General features: G+C 34.7%; 3 protein-coding genes across 5 annotated transcripts; 2 read left to right on the top strand and 1 right to left on the bottom strand.

The window, feature by feature from the left end:
• Position 1: 1 nt before the first annotated feature.
• Positions 2 to 4,775, bottom strand: LOC140062365 (GDP-fucose protein O-fucosyltransferase 1-like). Of its 2 annotated transcripts, none has more exons than XM_072108556.1 (7): positions 4,569 to 4,775; positions 3,679 to 3,839; positions 2,466 to 2,642; positions 1,903 to 2,027; positions 1,447 to 1,639; positions 804 to 1,040; positions 2 to 392 (listed from the first exon to the last, which is right to left on the bottom strand). In XM_072108556.1, exons 1-7 carry the CDS (start codon positions 4,690 to 4,692, stop codon positions 210 to 212), a joined length of 1,200 nt encoding a protein of 399 aa, XP_071964657.1. In that variant the 5' UTR covers positions 4,693 to 4,775; the 3' UTR covers positions 2 to 209. The 2 variants fall into 2 exon arrangements, with proteins under 2 accessions (XP_071964657.1, XP_071964658.1); XM_072108557.1 differs by lacking the exon at positions 3,679 to 3,839 and adding an exon at positions 3,405 to 3,529 and having other exon boundaries at positions 4,569 to 4,774.
• Positions 4,776 to 6,427: 1,652 nt separating this feature from the next.
• Positions 6,428 to 8,998, top strand: LOC140062617 (transmembrane protein 14C-like). The gene is made up of 4 exons (XM_072108907.1): positions 6,428 to 6,598; positions 7,501 to 7,602; positions 8,114 to 8,201; positions 8,607 to 8,998. Exons 1-4 carry the CDS (start codon positions 6,526 to 6,528, stop codon positions 8,653 to 8,655), a joined length of 312 nt encoding a protein of 103 aa, XP_071965008.1. The 5' UTR covers positions 6,428 to 6,525; the 3' UTR covers positions 8,656 to 8,998.
• A 775-nt stretch (positions 8,999 to 9,773) lies between these two features.
• On the top strand, positions 9,774 to 20,444 carry LOC140061931 (extracellular signal-regulated kinase 2-like). 2 transcript variants are annotated; one of them, XM_072107931.1, is made up of 14 exons: positions 9,774 to 9,927; positions 10,431 to 10,529; positions 10,855 to 10,884; positions 11,212 to 11,302; positions 11,700 to 11,830; positions 12,130 to 12,299; positions 12,570 to 12,767; positions 15,209 to 15,343; positions 15,589 to 15,694; positions 15,970 to 16,165; positions 16,887 to 16,982; positions 17,619 to 17,719; positions 18,187 to 18,354; positions 18,655 to 20,444. In XM_072107931.1, the coding sequence occupies exons 1-14, from the start codon at positions 9,862 to 9,864 to the stop codon at positions 18,859 to 18,861; spliced, it is 1,794 nt and encodes a 597-aa protein (XP_071964032.1). In that variant the 5' UTR covers positions 9,774 to 9,861; the 3' UTR covers positions 18,862 to 20,444. The 2 variants fall into 2 exon arrangements, with proteins under 2 accessions (XP_071964032.1, XP_071964033.1); XM_072107932.1 differs by lacking the exon at positions 16,887 to 16,982.
• The last annotated feature ends 50 nt before the right edge of the window (positions 20,445 to 20,494 follow it).

Genomic DNA, 20,494 nt, shown 5'->3' with positions numbered 1-20,494 from the left:
CTTTTCCGCTACTCCCCTGTTATACTTTATATTTTTTGTTATGTAGAAAGATTGAAAATAAATAATAAATAAATAAATTAATAATAAATTTTCCTGGGAACAATAATTGCAAGCGTTATTCATTTATTTCCCCCAATTGTGAAACATTGATATGAACTACAGTACATAATTAAGAGAATACAGTAAAACATTGCGATTGTTTTAGTTATCTAAAGCTCATCATGGTAATTACTCTTCCAACCAAAGTAGGTATTAGGTTTGCTGAAGACATCACGTTCACGTCTTACATAGTGCGAGAAAGCTGAGACGCAGTTTCCAACAAAATGGTCAGACTGGCCAAGGATGTACATATCATGCTCTGGTTTCTCTGGATCAAGATGAAATATTTTGATCTATATTCAAAAGAAAAAATTAAAATTCAATTACAGTTCTTTTCAAGAATACAAGTCACTTCTAAAACCTCCCCTTGTTGGTCTTTTAGCGCTGCAAGACCTCAGTAAATTGCACTTTATAAAAGTTTATTATTATTTCTTTTCCAAACCTATATTATTCTATTGATTCTCCCTTAATTATCAACATTTTTTTAGAATATATACATTATTTGAAATATAACACCATAGATTGTTGATCTGCGCAAATACGCAGGATAGGATACAGGAATAGCGACCTTTCATTTTTTACAATGCACCAGAAACATATGAGCATGCATAGAATGATCTTTTTAATCGATAAACGAGTCATGAAACGAAAAGTGGCTAAAGATCTATAGACTTAATAGCATAGGACAAGTTCATGTTACTAACCTCTGGGAAGGCCTCTTGTAGTTCTTCAACCATAGATTCATGATCTGTAGCAACAAATATTGATTTAGGTTGTTCCTTCCTAACAACGTGTGCAAGATCCTTAATCACTTGCTCCTCTGATTGGATGCACATTTTGTGATCAATTTTGATGGTGTCGTCATGTGTAACACCGGTACACTGTCTGGATGACATCAGTTGTTGATATTCTCCTTCCTCGGCTAATTGACAAGTGCGAACCTTCACAAATTATAATTTGTTTTTATTTAGAAAAGGTCCAAATATTATAAATATTATAGCTCCTTAAAATGTGTACAAAAGAGGATTATTAGGCATGCTTTTTATTTCTTTTATTTATTTATTTTTATCATTTCTATGGCCCTTTTAACAAATCGCCTCACACCAAAAAACAATTCTGCATAGGATATGTTTCCACAGTGATATTTATATTATTACCATGCAATATTTATTGTTTGGAAGGTACATATTCCTGAATCAATCTTGCACAGTATGTAAATATTTAATTTTAACAACATTTGTTAAACTTCGTTTTTTTTAACAACTTATTATAATTTATCCTACTATTATGTTGCAAATGTGTATGGTATTGTGTTATTAATATTAAAAGTTTAAAAAAACCTCTTACCCAATCAGCTCCATTCCTAAGATGAATACCGATATATGGTCTTATCAGATTCTCTTCAATGATCTTGTCACACTTCTCCACTATAGTTGGTTGCCATTCCAGATACTCTTGTAGTTTGCCAGCTACCTCTGTTAGGGGACTGATGGCCGGGGCACTCATGAAAGCAAGCACTGGGTGATCTTTAGGTTTATAACTAAAAAAAAGAGGATTGACTTTATTTCTACTGCAAGAATTTAAGATGTTCTCGTAGGAAATGAGTTTTTTAGAGGAAGTAGACGCATGTACTAGAGAGAGAGATTTTGATACTACAGTAAAACTTATTTTTGATGAAAAAAGTGTGATGTGCCCATATATGGTAGTGATATGACATCATCATGTCCATGATTTGATAGAAAGCTCAAAATACCAGAACTGCCATGGTGACATTTTTTCCAGTATTGAACAAACAATACTTACTCTTCTTCCCAGTTCTGTCTCCATTGGTCATATTCAACATTGAAGTGAAAATCTCCTGACCATTCCTTTGAACCATCAAATTTTATGTCAAAATGATCCCAGAATTCAGAGAATGGGTTTCCTTTCTATAAAATAGAATAATAACTTAATAATAATAAAATAGAATAATAACTTAATAATAATAAAATAGAATAATAACTTAATAATAATAACTTGGAATAATAACTTGGAATAATAACTTGGAATAATAACTTGGAATAATAACTTGGAATAATAACTTGGGTTTATTTACTGTTGGTCTATATTTTATTGCATTTCATAGTAAATTATTAGCGATGACATCACTTATAAACAGTTTCCATCAAACCATGGAGTAATAATTAGATTGCTCCATGATCAAACAACACCATTCTGATCCTGATACCCGTGTTTAATTTTTCATTGAAAGATCAAAACTTCTAAAGAAACAAATCTATTAATTTAATACTTTGTACCAGAACCAAATGAATTTCCCTGGAGTTTGTGATAATAATGTTTTATTGAATTTACTTTGTGGAACTTACTCTTGGACAAGCGCCTTCATTGAATTCTGCTGCCTTCTCTGAGCAGTAAGCTAAACGCTTTCCTTCAGACCATTCTTTATCTCCGAATGCATCCATAAATTCATCCATTAAAATCACATCAGGATAATATTCCTTCACTTTATCAAGATTGAAATAATCATCAAAAGATTTATATATCTTAAAAGAAAAGTATCAAATTATTTTAAATTCTTATTTGCAAACTATCTTGATAATTATTCATCAATTTTGCACTAAGTACTAGAAAATAAAATATATTTGGGTGTGATTTTTAGAAAATTGTTGTTTTATATTATATGGAAATAATAAAATGAAAAAATGTATTATACTGTAGTTAATATATAGTTACTGTGTACAGTATTCAAGACAGAAAATCAACAAGCTAGGGGGTTTACTCAGTTAATTAAATAGGTTTTGTTAGATGAGGAGTTGTTATTATTTTTATAACAATAGGCCAATTCATGCCTGCATTAAAAAAAAGAACATGGTTACCAGAAGAATAGGAGTAGTGATGCATGACAGATTCTAACTAACCAATAGCATTGTAACACGTCCTTGCTTTAAACCAATCCTTTTAACAATCCTTTTTTTTTGTTATGAATAAAAAGGATTTACAAAGGAAAATTTGGAATGTACTTAGCTACTGTACACGTGTTAGAAGGAAGCTATTCAACATAATAACACTACGGTGATTTGAGGTTATGTGTTATATTTGAGATTATATTATATATTAAACAACAACTAATGTCTATGGTATTATTTGTTAATTCTAACATTACCTTAATTTTCATTGATAGACAGTTTTCAAAACAATGTTTTAGCAATAGAAAATCAATTGGCACAACTATCAAGCACAACCAACATGTTTGTGTTTATATACAGTAATCATAGCATATTTGAATTATTAATTGTATGCCTTACATTTGGTACATCATGACCTTTTTCATGCTGGTATTCTATGAATTTCGGGATGACTAGAACTCGACCGATTGTTTTAGCAAAATGGCATGCTCCTAAGAACTGGTCTACTTGGCTACCAAAGCGTCCTGAAACGAAACAAATGAATAATTTTGTTGAAAATTTGTTTTATAGAAAAATAAATATTTGACCAGATTCAATAAGGCTTGGTGACGGCAAGTAGAACAGTTCAAAGGAGGTACTATAGTGTAATCTAACATCACCATGTGATTCTTACATTGTGCTGTCGAGAAACGGGAAGGCTGATGGCTCCTGGATGGGCGTGACGTTTCCTTCCACATGGATAATTTATATAGTTAGGAATAACAAGAACTCTGTTAATTCCTTTAGCAAATGATAGTGCTCCCAGGAACTGTTCCGTCTGCCCAGAGAATTGCCCTAAAACATTACAATATGTAACATGTGACATATAAGTATACAAACATTACATACTACTAATACTAATCACTGTATATACTATAATTTACATTCAATCATCAGATGAATAACATTGATAACAAATATAAATATATATAACTCAATAAATAAAAGTAGTACTATAAGTTTGACAAAAAAAGTGTGATGTGCCCTAATATGGTAGTGATATGCGTAATGGTATGATATGACATCATCATGTCCATACAATGGGCACATCACGTCTATTATGAGCACATCACATTGTTTTGCACATAAAGTTTGATAGTGTAAACAGACCTTAAGTGTGCCACCAAAACCATAACTACAATTGTCGCCACATCGGAACTTATGCCAGTTTGACGACGATGTACCATAACGAAACTGGTGCGCGCCACTTTACTTTTGGCCAATGGCATTGCTCCCCTAATTTCCACGACCTTGCTGAGTAAGGCAAAGGTTCGCCTCAAGAAATACATTCTCTATTCTTACTACTATTTTCTCTAAATTCCAAAAACCAATTTCCTTAAATGTTCTTACATTGAAACGTACATAAGGAATGTAATTGTTTATGAATAATTTAGCGTAGAATCGATTCCACAACACCATAAATAGAGTCAATATAACAACAGGAGGAATCGAGAAAATTACAAGATTCCTCGTACGCAAACCTAACCTAGCAGATATAGCTACAATCACCCACAATTAACTTACCCATACACGGACAGTACATCACGTATCCCTTGGGATCCCATTCATGTTGCAGAAGGTTTCTTCCAGAGCAGATCTTTAACAATACAACAAGAAGTAAACCTGCTTTGAATCCTATCGAAGCCATCTTGTATACTTGTAGGTAGGCTTTTAATGTACTACTAACTGAACGTCTGCAACCGGCTGAATGCGACGATGGCTTACGATAACGCCACATAAGTTGCTAGAAATCATTCATGAGAGTCAGGTAAATTAGCATAACTAAAGGTAGATAAATCAGTAATCTATTGTTGTATGGAATTTATATTCTATAGACCTATTGTTACCCTCTACCGCACCTTCTTAAATAGGGTGGCCAACGTTTACCCTCCACGTGTACTTATATACTGTGACCGTGAATAATAACAATAGGTACCATAGGTACAATAAGAACCGCAATCTCCCTTTCCTGTTAAGGATGACGTGTTTAATATCTTGCTTGATGAATAATAATATTAATAATTGGTACAACAATGATCGTATCGACATATATTTTGTTTATCATACTAAAATAAATTAATAATCTTCGTTAGACATATTTATATGTTTTATCTATTCAATATTCTGTTGATAAACAGACAAACTTCGATAATTAAGAAGAGATTACGATTTAAGACTAATATCTCCATAATTTAAGATTTGTATTTGGCAGCCATGATCAATGTCATTTCCATTTTCTTGGACAATAAAAGAATTCTGTATGGTGTGTCTCCTTTGATTGTTACAGACGAATAGTGGCTATTTATTGAATGTATACGATATTCATTATTCTTTATTATTAAGTTCAGTTTAAAATCTTTTTTCAGATCAGATACTTCTCAAAATTACTCGTAACACCGTCAAAGATAGTAATTAAAATATTTCAGTAGTAAATCACAATAATTAGAAATACCAGATCGGTATAGAACTCTCCAGTGTTGCAGTAAATTTAACCGACTACTTAAACGTTAACCAAACTAAATAAAAGGATCGTTTCTAAATAAAGAGGAGTGTGAAATCTTTAAGTAGCTTCTTATGATTAATGCCACCATATAGTTCCATGATGCCACACATTGTTCTTATCCTGTTTGGGCTAAGTTGTCATAACTACTTTTGTGAACATTAAGCTACGGCGGGTCCCTGATTAAGACGGATTTAACCATGGATCTATCAGATTTAACCCCTCTCCCACCACACGGATTTCGACCAAAATTTGTTTTCATATTTTGTTTTTTACTCATTTATGAATTGAGAGTAGGCCTAAATTAGGAGACAAATTTACATTATAAATAATTACATTATTGTTTGCACAAACACAAAACATTGTGTATTGTGTTGACAAATTAATTAAATAATTTATATTGCCGCCAAATACATTAAAAATACATTTATACAATCATATTAAAATTGCATTCAGTGCGTCTTCACAACTGCTTTACGAATCAGCCATTAAACTAAATCTATAATTTTCCTCTCAAATCATGACTTCATTATTGGACGTATGAAAATATTATTTTCATCTAAGGCAGTAAATAGAGTTATCCTAAATTCTAAGATCAAAACTTGTCAAATTTTTTTTTTCCTAAGTAAAATAAATGCATTTATCTAGTAATCGTCCTTGTATATGCATGGGCCTTTATTAAACCATCATGCTATAATCGTTTTAACAATTAAATTGATTTATCAATATTATTTATTATTATTATTATCAATTATTATCATAAATACAATTATTTTCCTGTTTCACGTTGAAAAAATGTTGAAAAATAAGCACCCTACAAGATAAGCGCCCTCATACCGAATATGGTATTTAGTGAGCGACTTCCTCGCGCGCATCCGGTATACGAACTTGTACTTTACTTCCGGTAGACGTACCTGGATATAAATTATTGCTACTTCTTGCAAAAAATATATCTAGAATCACTGCCTTTCCGAAAACAGAATGACTGATATTTTAGGCTTTGGTTATGCTGCTCTTGTAGCTGCAGGCGGTGTTATGGGATATGTGAAAGCAGGTATTTTAACTATATAAATATTGCAATGTTTTACGTAACGACGACGGTAGGCCTGCTACTAGCTACGGTAGCTAGGCCTGGCCATACCTCTGGCTAATCCTTTTTACTGTTAGTAGGCCTACTGTAGGGATAGTTAGCTATGCGAAGCAGGGTCCATGGACGTTTCGGCCCACCAGGCGGCATGTGCAATGTTGCATACAGGTACTGGAAACTAGTGAAGTTGCAATAAGCCAATATACTGCCGCTCTATATTCTCAGAAATTATTCTTTTTTAAAATAATATTTCAATTTGAAGGATTTTACTGATAAAACTCTACCCAACAACCAGAAACACTGAAATTAGATTTTACTGTAATGCAGTGCATTTTTACTGTGAGTACTGTATGACGTGACAGTACTGTATGACGTGACAGTACTGTATGACGTGACAGTACTGTATGACGTGACAGTACTGTATGACGTGACAGTACTGTATGACGTGACAGTACTGTATGACGTGACAGTACTGTATGACGTGACAGTACTGTATGACGTGACAGTACTGTATGACGTGACCCCGGGACGTGACAGTACTGTATGACGTGACAGTACTGTATGACGTGACAGTACTGTATGACGTGACAGTACTGTATGACGTGACAGTACTGTATGACGTGACAGTACTGTATGACGTGACAGTAAAGACGTATTTAGTAAAGAAAGAGCAACCATTAAATATTTATTATTAATTTCATTTTATTAATTTTATTTATTTCCATCCTACAAACACCAATTACAGGATAAAATAATGTAATAATATAATAAAATAGTTTTAGTATAAAATGATTTTTAAAATATGAATAAATGCACATTTTTTGTATATAACTTTTAAATATAGAAAAACTAATGATAGATGTTAATAGGTAGTGCGATGTCTCTTGCAATGGGATTACTATTTGGCAGTTTGGCAGGGTATGGTGCATCTCTTACCTCAAATAACCCAAGAAACGTTCATGTTATTCTGGGTAAGTTGCTAGTAGTCACAAAATTCATTTATTTGAAATATATACAAAATTAAATTTCAAAAAAATGTAGTATTATTATATTTTATTTTTTTTATTTTTTTTCCAAAAGAATCCGTTTTCTTTATCTTATTTGATTGGATTACACTACAGTGTTTGAATGAATGCAGTGAAATGAATAACATTATACGTCATTTATCAAGTTAGTTTTAAAAATGGCCTAAAGTCTATTCCATAAGATAAAAATAATTTGATATAATAGATTCTCAGTGTTTCACATAAGCACACTATCTTGACTTAAGCAAAGACAGAATTCTAAATTTCTTAGTGAAGATCGATCAATTGCATATTACTATAAATAATGGATTATAAGCAAATATTGAAAAATGCCAACCTGTTTATCTGTATATTATTTTTAATTTGTAATGTAATGCCTGTATCCATTAGTTATCAATATTCTTTTACCGCTTAATAATAATCTGAATGGTATCTCATTCCTTCTTTCACGCAACAGGAACATCAGCAGTTCTAGGTGGTGTTATGGGAATGAGGTTTGTAAAGAGTGGCAAGTTTATGCCAGCAGGATTGGTAGCTGCAATAAGGTAAAGCATTTTGTAATAGTTCGGGTAGAGGATGGGTGGGGGTTCAGTGGCCTAACAATTTTTTTTAATGAAGTTGTGAACTGATGTCCCATTTTTGCACCTTAAAGCTCTGTCTTCAATCATTTTTAAGCTCTGTCTACACTATCAAACTAGTTTGACAAAAACGTGTGATGTGCCCAAGTATGGTGGTGATATTCTTAAATGTGGTAGTGATAGTTTTTTCTATATTAATCAAACTGAACAGATTGGAAATATACATGACCCCCCCCCCCCCCCCCCCCCCAAAAAAAAAAAGAAGATAGAAGAAAGAAAAGAAATAAAAGAAAGACATTACCAAACCAATTACCTTTCTAAATAAAATAGACAGTAACTAATGAGATATTATTCTCTGTATTTCTTTTTTAGTGTTATGATGGTGGTGAGGTATGGATATCGGTTGACTTACAAGAACTAGTAGAGGACGCTCTACCGAGTGCAGTATGGAGAATGTACTGTCACAACTTTGCAAAATGTTTCAGTTAATAAACGTTAAACACTTTTTCTCCAAAGAATTGTTATATTGAACAATCGCAAACAAAATATTTAATAAGAATTTCTCTCAAAGGCTTGACCAGTGGTATACTGTATATAGAGGGGGTGCTTCCCTTATTATTTGTTACACATTCATCCAGCAAATTTGGAACAGTAAAATTCAGTAAAAGAAAAAAAAGAAAAATCCTAGTTCAGCAAGAATATAGTTTCTGAAATGATCATGTTAAGTAGTTTTTATTTTTTAATAAAAGGAAATGAACTAATAAGTTTGTATACTATTTTATTTATCTTTTGTTATGTGTGCAAGATTAGAAAAATACTTTTAGCAGCTTATTCATTATTAATTATTTAGTTGACGTTAAAAGCTAACATAATGCGCATAGACATATAATAGGAAAATTCTGATTTGTTATGGTCCGGTAATTAAAAATGTATTGTCCCCAAAAACAAAAAAAATAAAGAATAATAAAATCAGATTTTGAATATATTCTTTTGTAGTTTTAATAAAGTTAATCACTTCCGTAGAAAAATAAACGAAAAAAATTAATGTTTTTACTTATAAAATGACAAAATAAATGGTTAAATTCAACCAATAAAAACCAATTTGACTATTTGTTTTCGATCTAATTTTTGGTCAAAGTTAATAACTATTAGGTGACAATAAAATGGCATATTAAAAAAAAATTTGTAAGAATAATTTTTTCAAGGGGACAATACATCTTTAATTGTATGTAACGATTGTTGCTATGGCATCGTGTAAACAACGAAATGAAGAAAAACAGTGGACCGTGAAAAACAAGATGGCGGCGATCATCAATAAAATAATATCAATCCGCGTCTTCTAATTTAATTCACTTAAATTATGAATTGATACTTAATATTTAAAGAATAGTATTATAATTCACATACTATAATGTTGTGTTTTGAAAAATGTATTATTTTGTATAATAAAATATCCTATCAATGAAAAATGAAGGGTTTACTTTCTGCTCCGCGCGTAAATGTTGATGTTGACAAAAACAAATTCCACGGCGGCAAAAAGTGGACAGCGCAGGCAGAAGATTTCTGCTATTGTGAGGCCTGGCCTGAGCAACTATTTTACTTTTATTTTGTATAGAAAACAATTACGATGAGTTCAGATATTGAAGACCATGTGATGAAAAAATATGAAATTAAAAAAAGACTAGGAAAAGGAGTAAGTTATATGTTCGGGTCTTTATCTTTTACATTGTTCTTTTAAAATATATTTTTAAGGCTAGTAGGCCTAGCCTCTACTAACTAGGCCTAGGCCTAGTAGGCCCTGTCCCTGTCACACTAGGCCCCTCCCTCTACTACTAGACCTATATAGAAAGCCAGGCCTAGCCTACCTACTAGGCCTAATAGTTTTTAAAATTGGTTTTATTGACTCAATTTATAATAGAAAGAATTGATGTAGGCCTACCTAGGCTAGGCATAGGCCTAGATAGTGCAGACAATATTTATCAATAATTCCTATAAAATTAATATTAAATTTTCTGTGGTGTCTGATCATATTGATGGCTGCCAGTTATTTCAGCTGAGCTGTTTATAAAGCTTAAATTTATAACTTGCAATTCACTCACCAAACAAATAATTCAAAGCAATAAAATAAATGCCATCGAGTAATAAAGAAATTGTGTATTTTGATTTTGATATTAAATCTTAATTATATTTGTCAAGGCATATGGAATTGTATGGAAAGCGATAGATAGGAAAACGGGAGAAGTTGTTGCCTTAAAGAAAATATTTGATGCCTTTAGAAATCAGACTGACGCTCAGGTATGTTATTGTAAGAATACTAGTTATCGGGAACTACAATACAATAGAATCAAAGCCCCAAATGCATGCAAAATTGAATTTTCCCTTCCGGTATAAATGTCGTAAATCAATTACCAGTTTTAAAGCCCTGTTTGATCAGTCATGTATAACAAAGTATGTACTGTATGTGTGCATATCTAATTTTAAAATGAACCTCATTTGAAAAATATAAGAAATTTTCATAAGAAAATATTCATTTCATTGTCATTAATTTTTTTTTAAACTGTAATGTACAGAAACATGTTTTTTTAGTGGTTTTTATAATTTTTTTAATGAACTTTTTCAGCGAACTTTCAGAGAAATAATGTTTCTTCAGGTATGTAATTTTTCTTATATTATTATATATTTATTTAAGTTTTTTTTTCTGTACTGCTACAAATTAAACTTTTCTATCTCACATTGTTTACAATCGTCTAAAGCTCTGTCTACACTATCAAACTAGTTTGACAAAAAAAGTGTGATGTTCCCAAATATGGTAGTGATATGACATCATCATGTCCATATATGGTTTTATAGTGTAGACAGAGGTTAGCATACTGTATGGTTACTAATTATACAGTCAACAATATCTGACTCACTAGAAACAGACAGGCTGTCATACAATGATATTAAGATTAAGACTTATGGAAATCTTTTTAACTAGGAATTTAGTGGACATGAAAATATTGTGAAGTTATTGAATGTTATGAGAGCAGAGAATGACAAAGATATTTACCTAGTATTTGAATTTATGGGTAAGTATAAGTACAATATGTTAATAGAGTTTGGCATTGCAAGTTTATAAAATAAATTTTATTCATAACAATGCTTGCATCTCTGAGGAGATGAAAAAAAGAAAAGCATTCTCCTTTCGAGAGCCAGCTAATTCATTCAATTACAAATTCCCTAAACAAATTCTGATTATATGGTATCCTCTTTTGTATATGAAGATGGGAATGATACCCCCCGCCCCACTCCCTTAAAATATATCAGAGAGGTTATCCTATGTTTAAACACATTTTTCATGGGGTACTGGTTTATCAAATTTTAATTAATTAATAGTTATTGCTAATATACTATAATGAAATGAAGAAAACCATGCAGTAATTATTAACATTTTAATTTTTCATATCTAAAATCTTTTGTTTTTAGATACTGACTTACATGCAGTGATAAAGAAAGGTGGAATTCTAAAGGATGTACACAAAAGGTACATTATGTACCAACTTTTAAAGGCAACAAAATACTTGCACTCTGGAAATGTTATACACAGAGATAAGAAGGTAATATACTTGATTTGATTGATTTTGATATCATAAAGGTAGAAAAAACACATAAACAAAAAGTGCTAGTCATTTGTATGGTACCAGGGTAAGCCCTCAAAATCCACAAAATGGGATTTACATCCTATGTATGTGTTTAGACAATCCAGATTTGTTGAAGAGGCCATGCACTCTTTAAATGGTGTGGATTAAATCGTGATTCGAGATTTTAAACAAAAAATTGATTAGCAAGGTTTGTGAGTTTTTTCTACAATGATAAAGATTGCATCATTTATAATCAGTAAAAATTTTTTTTGCAGCCGTCAAATATACTACTGGATTCAGAGTGTTTTTTAAAACTAGCTGATTTTGGTCTAGCCCGCTCAATAACTCAATTAGATGATGATTTTGATCAAGCCAACCCAGCCCTTACTGAATATGTAGCAACTAGATGGTATCGTGCTCCAGAAATTCTTCTGGCTTCAAAAAGGTACAGTATTAGTCAATTCAGGGGCCAGTATACCAGGGTAACCCACTACTTTTCTAAAAGATGCACTGGGGTCTCTCAAGTGTACACAAGCCAGATGTGTACACTAGACCACCAGTACTTATCCGACTTTTTCTACCACCAGAGCTATGGTCTGACAACTGTGAAACTCTACTTTGATTTTATAGCTAAGCCTAAAAACAAATTTCCAACTGAATCGAGTATAAGAAGTGAAGTAGTTGATACAGTATTACTATTGTTTGTATTTTGTAGATATACTAAAGGAGTGGACATGTGGAGTGTAGGCTGTATTCTTGCTGAACTATTAAAGGGAAAGCCCCTTTTTCCTGGTACATCTACATTTAATCAAATAGAAAGAATCATGAGTTTAATAGAAAGACCAACAAAGCAAGATGTTGATTCAATTCAGTCAAACTATGGAGCAACAGTATTAGACAAAGCTTGTGTAAGGTAAGGTGCCAGGTCAAATCATTGAAATTCAACCTGTAGTGTGCACAGTGGTATAATGGCTAACCAGGAGCCCCAGAACATGAACAGCCCCAATGCAACTACCCAGCTTTGGAGGGCCCCTTAGGAGTGCTTAACCCTGTGTGTTGCGCCACTCACAACTACCCAGCTTTGGATGGCCCCTTAGGAGTGCTTAACCCTGTGTGTTGCGCCACTCACAACTACCCAGCTTTGGAGGGCCCCTTAGGAGTGCTTAACCCTGTGTGTTGCGCCACTCACAACTACCCAGCTTTGGAGGGCCCCTTAGGAGTGCTTAACCCTGTGTGTTGCGCCACTCACAACTACCCAGCTTTGGATGGCCCCTTAGGAGTGCTTAACCCTGTGTGTTGCGCCACTCACAACTACCCAGCTTTGGAGGGCCCCTTAGGAGTGCTTAACCCTGTGTGTTGCGCCACTCACAACTACCCAGCTTTGGAGGGCCCCTTAGGAGTGCTTAACCCTGTGTGTTGCGCCACTCACAACTACCCAGCTTTGGAGGGCCCCTTAGGAGTGCTTAACCCTGTGTGTTGCGCCACTCACAACTACCCAGCTTTGGAGGGCCCCTTAGGAGTGCTTAACCCTGTGTGTTGCGCCACTCACAACTACCCAGCTTTGGAGGGCCCCTTAGGAGTGCTTAACCCTGTGTGTTGCGCCACTCACAACTACCCAGCTTTGGATGGCCCCTTAGGAGTGCTTAACCCTGTGTGTTGCGCCACTCACAACTACCCAGCTTTGGAGGGCCCCTTAGGAGTGCTTAACCCTGTGTGTTGCGCCACTCACAACTACCCAGCTTTGGAGGGCCCCTTAGGAGTGCTTAACCCTGTGTGTTGCGCCACTCACAACTACCCAGCTTTGGGGGGCCCCTTAGGAGTGCTTAACCCTGTGTGTTGCGCCACTCACAACTACCCAGCTTTGGAGGGCCCCTTAGGAGTGCTTAACCCTGTGTGTTGCGCCACTCACAACTACCCAGCTTTGGAGGGCCCCTTAGGAGTGCTTAACCCTGTGTGTTGCGCCACTCACAACTACCCAGCTTTGGGGGGCCCCTTAGGAGTGCTTAACCCTGTGTGTTGCGCCACTCACAACTACCCAGCTTTGGAGGGCCCCTTAGGAGTGCTTAACCCTGTGTGTTGCGCCACTCACAACTACCCAGCTTTGGAGGGCCCCTTAGGAGTGCTTAACCCTGTGTGTTGCGCCACTCACAACTACCCAGCTTTGGAGGGCCCCTTAGGAGTGCTTAACCCTGTGTGTTGCGCCACTCACAACTACCCAGCTTTGGAGGGCCCCTTAGGAGTGCTTAACCCTGTGTGTTGCGCCACTCACAACTACCCAGCTTTGGATGGCCCCTTAGGAGTGCTTAACCCTGTGTGTTGCGCCACTCACAACTACCCAGCTTTGGAGGGCCCCTTAGGAGTGCTTAACCCTGTGTGTTGCGCCACTCACAACTACCCAGCTTTGGAGGGCCCCTTAGGAGTGCTTAACCTTGTGTGTTGCGCCACTCACAACTACCCAGCTTTGGAGGGCCCCTTAGGAGTGCTTAACCCTGTGTGTTGCGCCACTCACAACTACCCAGCTTTGGATGGCCCCTTAGGAGTGCTTAACCCTGTGTGTTGCGCCACTCACAACTACCCAGCTTTGGAGGGCCCCTTAGGAGTGCTTAACCCTGTGTGTTGCGCCACTCACAACTACCCAGCTTTGGATGGCCCCTTAGGAGTGCTTAACCCTGTGTGTTGCGCCACTCACAACTACCCAGCTTTGGAGGGCCCCTTAGGAGTGCTTAACCTTGTGTGTTGCGCCACTCACAACTACCCAGCTTTGGAGGGCCCCTTAGGAGTGCTTAACCCTGTGTGTTGCGCCACTCACAACTACCCAGCTTTGGATGGCCCCTTAGGAGTGCTTAACCCTGTGTGTTGCGCCACTCACAACTACCCAGCTTTGGAGGGCCCCTTAGGAGTGCTTAACCCTGTGTGTTGCGCCACTCACAACTACCCAGCTTTGGATGGCCCCTTAGGAGTGCTTAACCCTGTGTGTTGCGCCACTCACAACTACCCAGCTTTGGAGGGCCCCTTAGGAGTGCTTAACCCTGTGTGTTGCGCCACTCACTGTGCACCAGGTATAATGTATATATCCCGAGAGCCATACTTTTTTTATGACTTGCCTTTAACATCCACAATACAGTAGGTCTGTCAAAGATGTACTGTTCCTTCAACTCATTACAATTTTTTATTCATTTTACTATACTACTCTACTTCTTTCTTCAGCCCATATCGTCCCAATGCCGGGCAAATACCTCTACCAACTGGTGCCAGTTGTTCCTGTCTTTCACTAATCTTGTCCATGCTGTGGTACTTGTTTGTCTACTAATACACATTTATTATTTGCATAACATTTAACCATATTTTTTGTAGACATAAATTGAGATTTGAAGATGTTTTACCAGAGGCACCAGCAGATGCTTTAGACCTTCTATCTAAGCTTCTTCTCTTCAACCCAGACAAGAGACTAACTGCAGAGCAGGCTCTAGAACACCCTTATGTTGCTAGGTATGTATGTATATTCTCAAGTCGCACAAGTATGTACTCAGTAAAATACTTGATAATGGTGATAAAGGCTTATCAAAAATAGATTTTTTAACAATAGAACATTATTACCATTTTTAATTCATTTCTATAAAACTTTATTATCCCAATCTCTACGGGGAAATTAATTTTATTGTGGTAATACAAAGATTCATAAAAACGTTATATGGATTTTTCTATTTCACATTGTTGTTCTCTCCACTTTTCAGGTTTCACAATCCAGAAGAGGAAACATCCTTAGACTATGATGTCATCCCTCCATTAGATGATGATGTACAATTATCAGTTAACGAGTACAGAGAAAAACTTTATGAGGTTTGTTTCTTAATGTGTATACTGAGTTAAACTAAAGTTCTTTATGTGACATATTTAGGCATATCACCACCATATTTGGGCACATCACACTTTTTTTTTGTCAAACTAGTTTGATAGTGTAGATAGAACAAACTATAAATATAGTACTGATAATTGGGTAGAAATGTTAATAAATACTTAACAAATACAATACATCCTAAATTCCATATATCAACACACAGTTACATGCTACAAGAGAATTACATTTTCACATTCTGTCTCTGTAAAAACCATAGATGATGCGAGAGAAAAAGGCACAGAGTAGGAGGATACGGAGAGAAATTAAGAACGAACCTGTAACCAAAGAAATCTCTCCAACCGAACCTTACAGCTCTGATTCTGTGACATCGCATCAAGGAATATCTGGTAGGCCAAAGTCTGCCACGGTTAATGCTGCTGGTGCAGTACCTTCATCATATACCCAGTATTCAGGTGAGTTTTTACATGATTAATACTAGCAAATATTTCAACTTCAGGAAAACACATAACATGTTGTTATTTATGTACAATATCCCAATGTGCTTTAAGTTTACAAAAACGATGGAACATTTTACTAGGTTTGACAGGATTTTGGTTAATTGTTTGTGTTGTGTGAAATGAATATTAACTTTTCAATAGTGTTTAAATGACCTTTTTTGTCACCTTATTTGAAATATTCTTTTCCGTGATTGAACGTTTTAACCCAGATTTTATACGTTTAGTATAGTATTCTTATTGCAGTGACTAGCGACATTTCGTTTTTACAGCATATGCTACGCAATCAAGTTCTGCGCATGCTCATATTTTTAGCAGAATGACTTTTTTACTCTACAGCTATATAGCGCATGTCGTGTTGTGAAAATGAAAGGTCACTCTTATATTTTCTGTTCACATCCTTGATGTGATATTTACAATACTGATTTTGTTGTAACTGTGATTTTACATATTTTAACCTTATTTGTATATTTTAAGTTCTGTCTACACCATCACACTAGTGTGATGTGCCCAAATATGGTATAGTAACTATATGCTCAAATATAGTAGTGATATGGCAGACATCATCATGTCCATATATGGACACATCACATTTTTTTGTCACATAAAGTTTGATAGTGTAGACAGAGCTTTAACTTTGTTTTGAACTAGCTGTGATTTTGCTTTGTCTTGTGTTTAGCACGTAGATTGCATCGACCACCGTTATCAGCCAACACGGTGCGTTATCCTCTCTCCAACTCCAAACATCCTTATGGTTCTTCCACACTCTTGCCAGGTGATTATCCCAAAAACTTGATTGCATTATATCTACATTTTCATGCTTACATTAACACTTTTTGCTGCTGTCTTAAGGCCAATTTACACAGACGAGCGGTAACGGTAAGCGGGAAACCGTGTAGCTTGTCCAACGTAGAATCTGTATCTAACCTGTGTAAGTTTTGATATGGAATAACATAGATTCTATATTTTCATTACCGTTACCACTCGTCTGTGTATATTGGCATTTATTTAATACTTATTGTCTTCCACTTTCCAAGGGGTTCTTATTTTTTACTTGTTTTTTTCTTATTTGCAATGGCAGGTTTCCATAATATATACTCGGTCTCTTGACTTGACTATTGACATGGCCAACTGTGTATTTAGTATCAAGTTTTGTATCAGACGGTCGACTGTGTGTGGCTAGTACCCTTTGTGATAAAACAATTAAGGAACATTGTTGACCTTCTTTTCAATGCAGTTCTTTTGAATTTTATGGAAACAAGCCTTTATTTATCTAATGATTGTCACTGCTATCCTCTACTTGATCTTAACATTACTCTACTGCTGTTTATTTTGTGAAATTGTATTCAATAATGTTATTGAAATATCATTTTCTAATATTTTAATAAAGTTAAATTATTTATTGTTACAGCTCGTACAAATCGTAATCAGTATGCATCTTCAGCAGGCAATGCCCACAGGTCATCTAAAACAACAGATTATTCAACTAGGCATCAACCTAACGAAAGTACAGTAAGTTCAATGGAAACTAATTCTTTTTTTTTTAATGATTATTTGGGTTGTCCCAATCATCAAATCATCATCATCAAATGTTTCTTCTTTGTTTTTTATTTTTATGTATGATATATATGATTAATGGATTCGAAATAAAAAAATTATTATTTTTTTACTTATTTCTGTCCATTGATTGTTGAATTGTTATCCAATCTATTCATTTTGGTCTCAATCTAAATGCTTAATATTATCCATTAATAATTGATTATTGAAACTAGAAGAAAATGAAGTTACACAATAATGAAATGCTTCTCAAGAAAATTAGAATTATTGAGCTTATCATCTGGGCTTATTGTAGTAAAATTAAAATTAATATTATCAAGTTCATATTTCTATAACTTCCTCTTCATGTGGGCTTATTGTAGTATTAAAGTATTAAAGTTCAGTTGTTAAATGTATACATTATCCTTTTTTTTTTATTCTAGTTAAACGGGTATGGAAATGAGAACAGCCACAGGACCACAAGAAAACCAGTCGGCCACCAAAGAACTCGTTCCTTCTCAGCCGGTATGAAAAATGCAACAATCACGAGAGATACCGACAGGGGAGTGACAAGCAATGCTGGGGGCCTAGGAGTAACAACATCTAAAGTTGTAGGTTTTAATACTTGTTTCAAATTTAAGTAGACAATGGGAAGAGTAAAGCTAGGTTTGACAAAAAAAGACTGATGTGCCCAAATATGGTATTGATATGCCCAAATTTGGTAGTGATATGACATCGTCATGTCCATATATGGGCACATCACATTTTGTTATCACATAAAGTTTAATAGTCTAGACAAGGCCTAAGGGTTGAATGAGCTGTGTAACTAATAGGGTTTGGTGCCACCATGAATACAGTATGTTAGTGGTAAGCATAATTCATCTAATTTTATATTTGAACACTGTTTACAGATTCCACAACAAAGACCACTATCGGGGAAAGATGCTAGCCGACAGCAGCAATCACAGAGGACTGCTGTCTCATATGGACGCAAACAGTTTGGATTGAAAAATACAAGTTCTTCAGGATCAGCGAAATCCTCACTAGGCAGCTACAGCCAATCGTATGGAACGGTAAAAGCCAGTACGTTAGGACAACTAAAAACTATGAAGTGGTGAATGGACTTACTAGATACCGTTGATTATTATCCATATATTGATAGTATTTGTACATGTATACGTGTTTCCAGGAAAAAGCTTAGGATGGTTTGGTTTGACCTTTGATGAACCATGCTTGTTATCTGAGTTGACCAGTTGACCATGTGTCTATTGTAAAGTGTCAGAAGATATAGAAAACTTAAATTACATGCATGGTTGACAGTGCCTCGTTCTTTAGCAGATTCATATTATTAGTTTTATGGTGAGAAGTTTAATGGCACAAATGCTGTGGTAGAGAGAGAGAGATGCTCCTATTTAGCCAAGTAATCTTAAGTTCTGTCTACACTATCAAATTAGTTTGACAACAAAATTGTGATATCCTCAAAATATGGTAGTAATATGACATCATCTTGTCCATATATGGGCACAGCCTTCTGTGTTAAAAGGGATTTAGTGCACTTATAGAAGGCATCTATAGGTCCAAAACATACCGTAATTGAAGGAAAGTCTTGAGTTAAAAGAAGAAATAAATTGATTTTATTGCCCATGTCAGTTAACAGTTTTTATTGTAATTGTCTGAATGTCAGAGGACTAGTTGTAAAACAAAACTTATAACCACAAACAATCATTTTGTCAATAAATGATCTTTTAACTTGGTAAAAGATATGGTAGTAGTACATAGGTCCATGGTAGTACAAACATCATAATATGCACCATTAGGCTATGTAAGACATTTATTTATATTATATGCAATTATGTGCACAAAAGCAAGTTTGATACCTTGAATTACTTTGATTATGTACCTTTTTTATGTTTAATTAATTTTGTGATTTGAAAACACCTTGCATCAAATATTTCGAACTTAGAGGCTGTAGTTGTTGACATAAGGACAAGGCAATCCACCAATTACAGGGTTGAAACAATGCTTTGTTTTAAGATACCTGTAAGAAAATCTTAGATACAGCTAAAATCACAACCCAGACTTACATTCCAGGAACAACTATAATTTTATTAAATTTACCAAGTGATAATATGGAACTCACTCAATAGGCTCTTTAACATTCGCAAGTTTCTTCAATGTTTTCATTTATTTAAATGTGAGGGTTATATGAGAGGAGTGTTGTTAGTGCTTTGAAAAGGTGATGCCAAAGGTCTTTTAGTTTGGTTCCTACTATGATGAGGCTAGGATGTAAGCGCAACACAAGTAATAGATTATCTGTTTTGTCATTGGTCAACTCACTTGTGTTGCTCTTATATCCCATCGTTTCGCTTACATCCCTGTGTGTTAATGGGAGCCAACCTAGATTTATAGCATAAAAGGATATAACAATTGTATTTATTTTAGAATATTAAAGTGTATTACAATCCGTCCACTTATAGAAATATATTCTAATAATTTATTTTTTTTGTATTGTTATAGTTTTGTTTTTTTTATTACCAAGCCTATGTTTTAAATGTCACTGTGAACAATCATTTTTTCTGTTTGGATTTTTAATACTAAATGTTGTATATGATTATAATATCATAATATAGAGTTGAAGACATAATATAATGTAGTTGTGATGTTAATTCAAAAATTGTAAGTGAATAAATTATATCATAGGTTGATAATAAATACAGTACAGTATTAAGCACAGATACGTTTCTAGTGTTA

This window comes from Antedon mediterranea, chromosome 11 (genome assembly GCF_964355755.1).
Source record: "Antedon mediterranea chromosome 11, ecAntMedi1.1, whole genome shotgun sequence".
Taxonomy (NCBI): Eukaryota; Metazoa; Echinodermata; class Crinoidea; order Comatulida; family Antedonidae; genus Antedon; species Antedon mediterranea.
The sequence above is the reverse complement of the archived record's forward strand: the minus strand, read 5'-3'. Positions and strand labels throughout refer to the sequence as shown.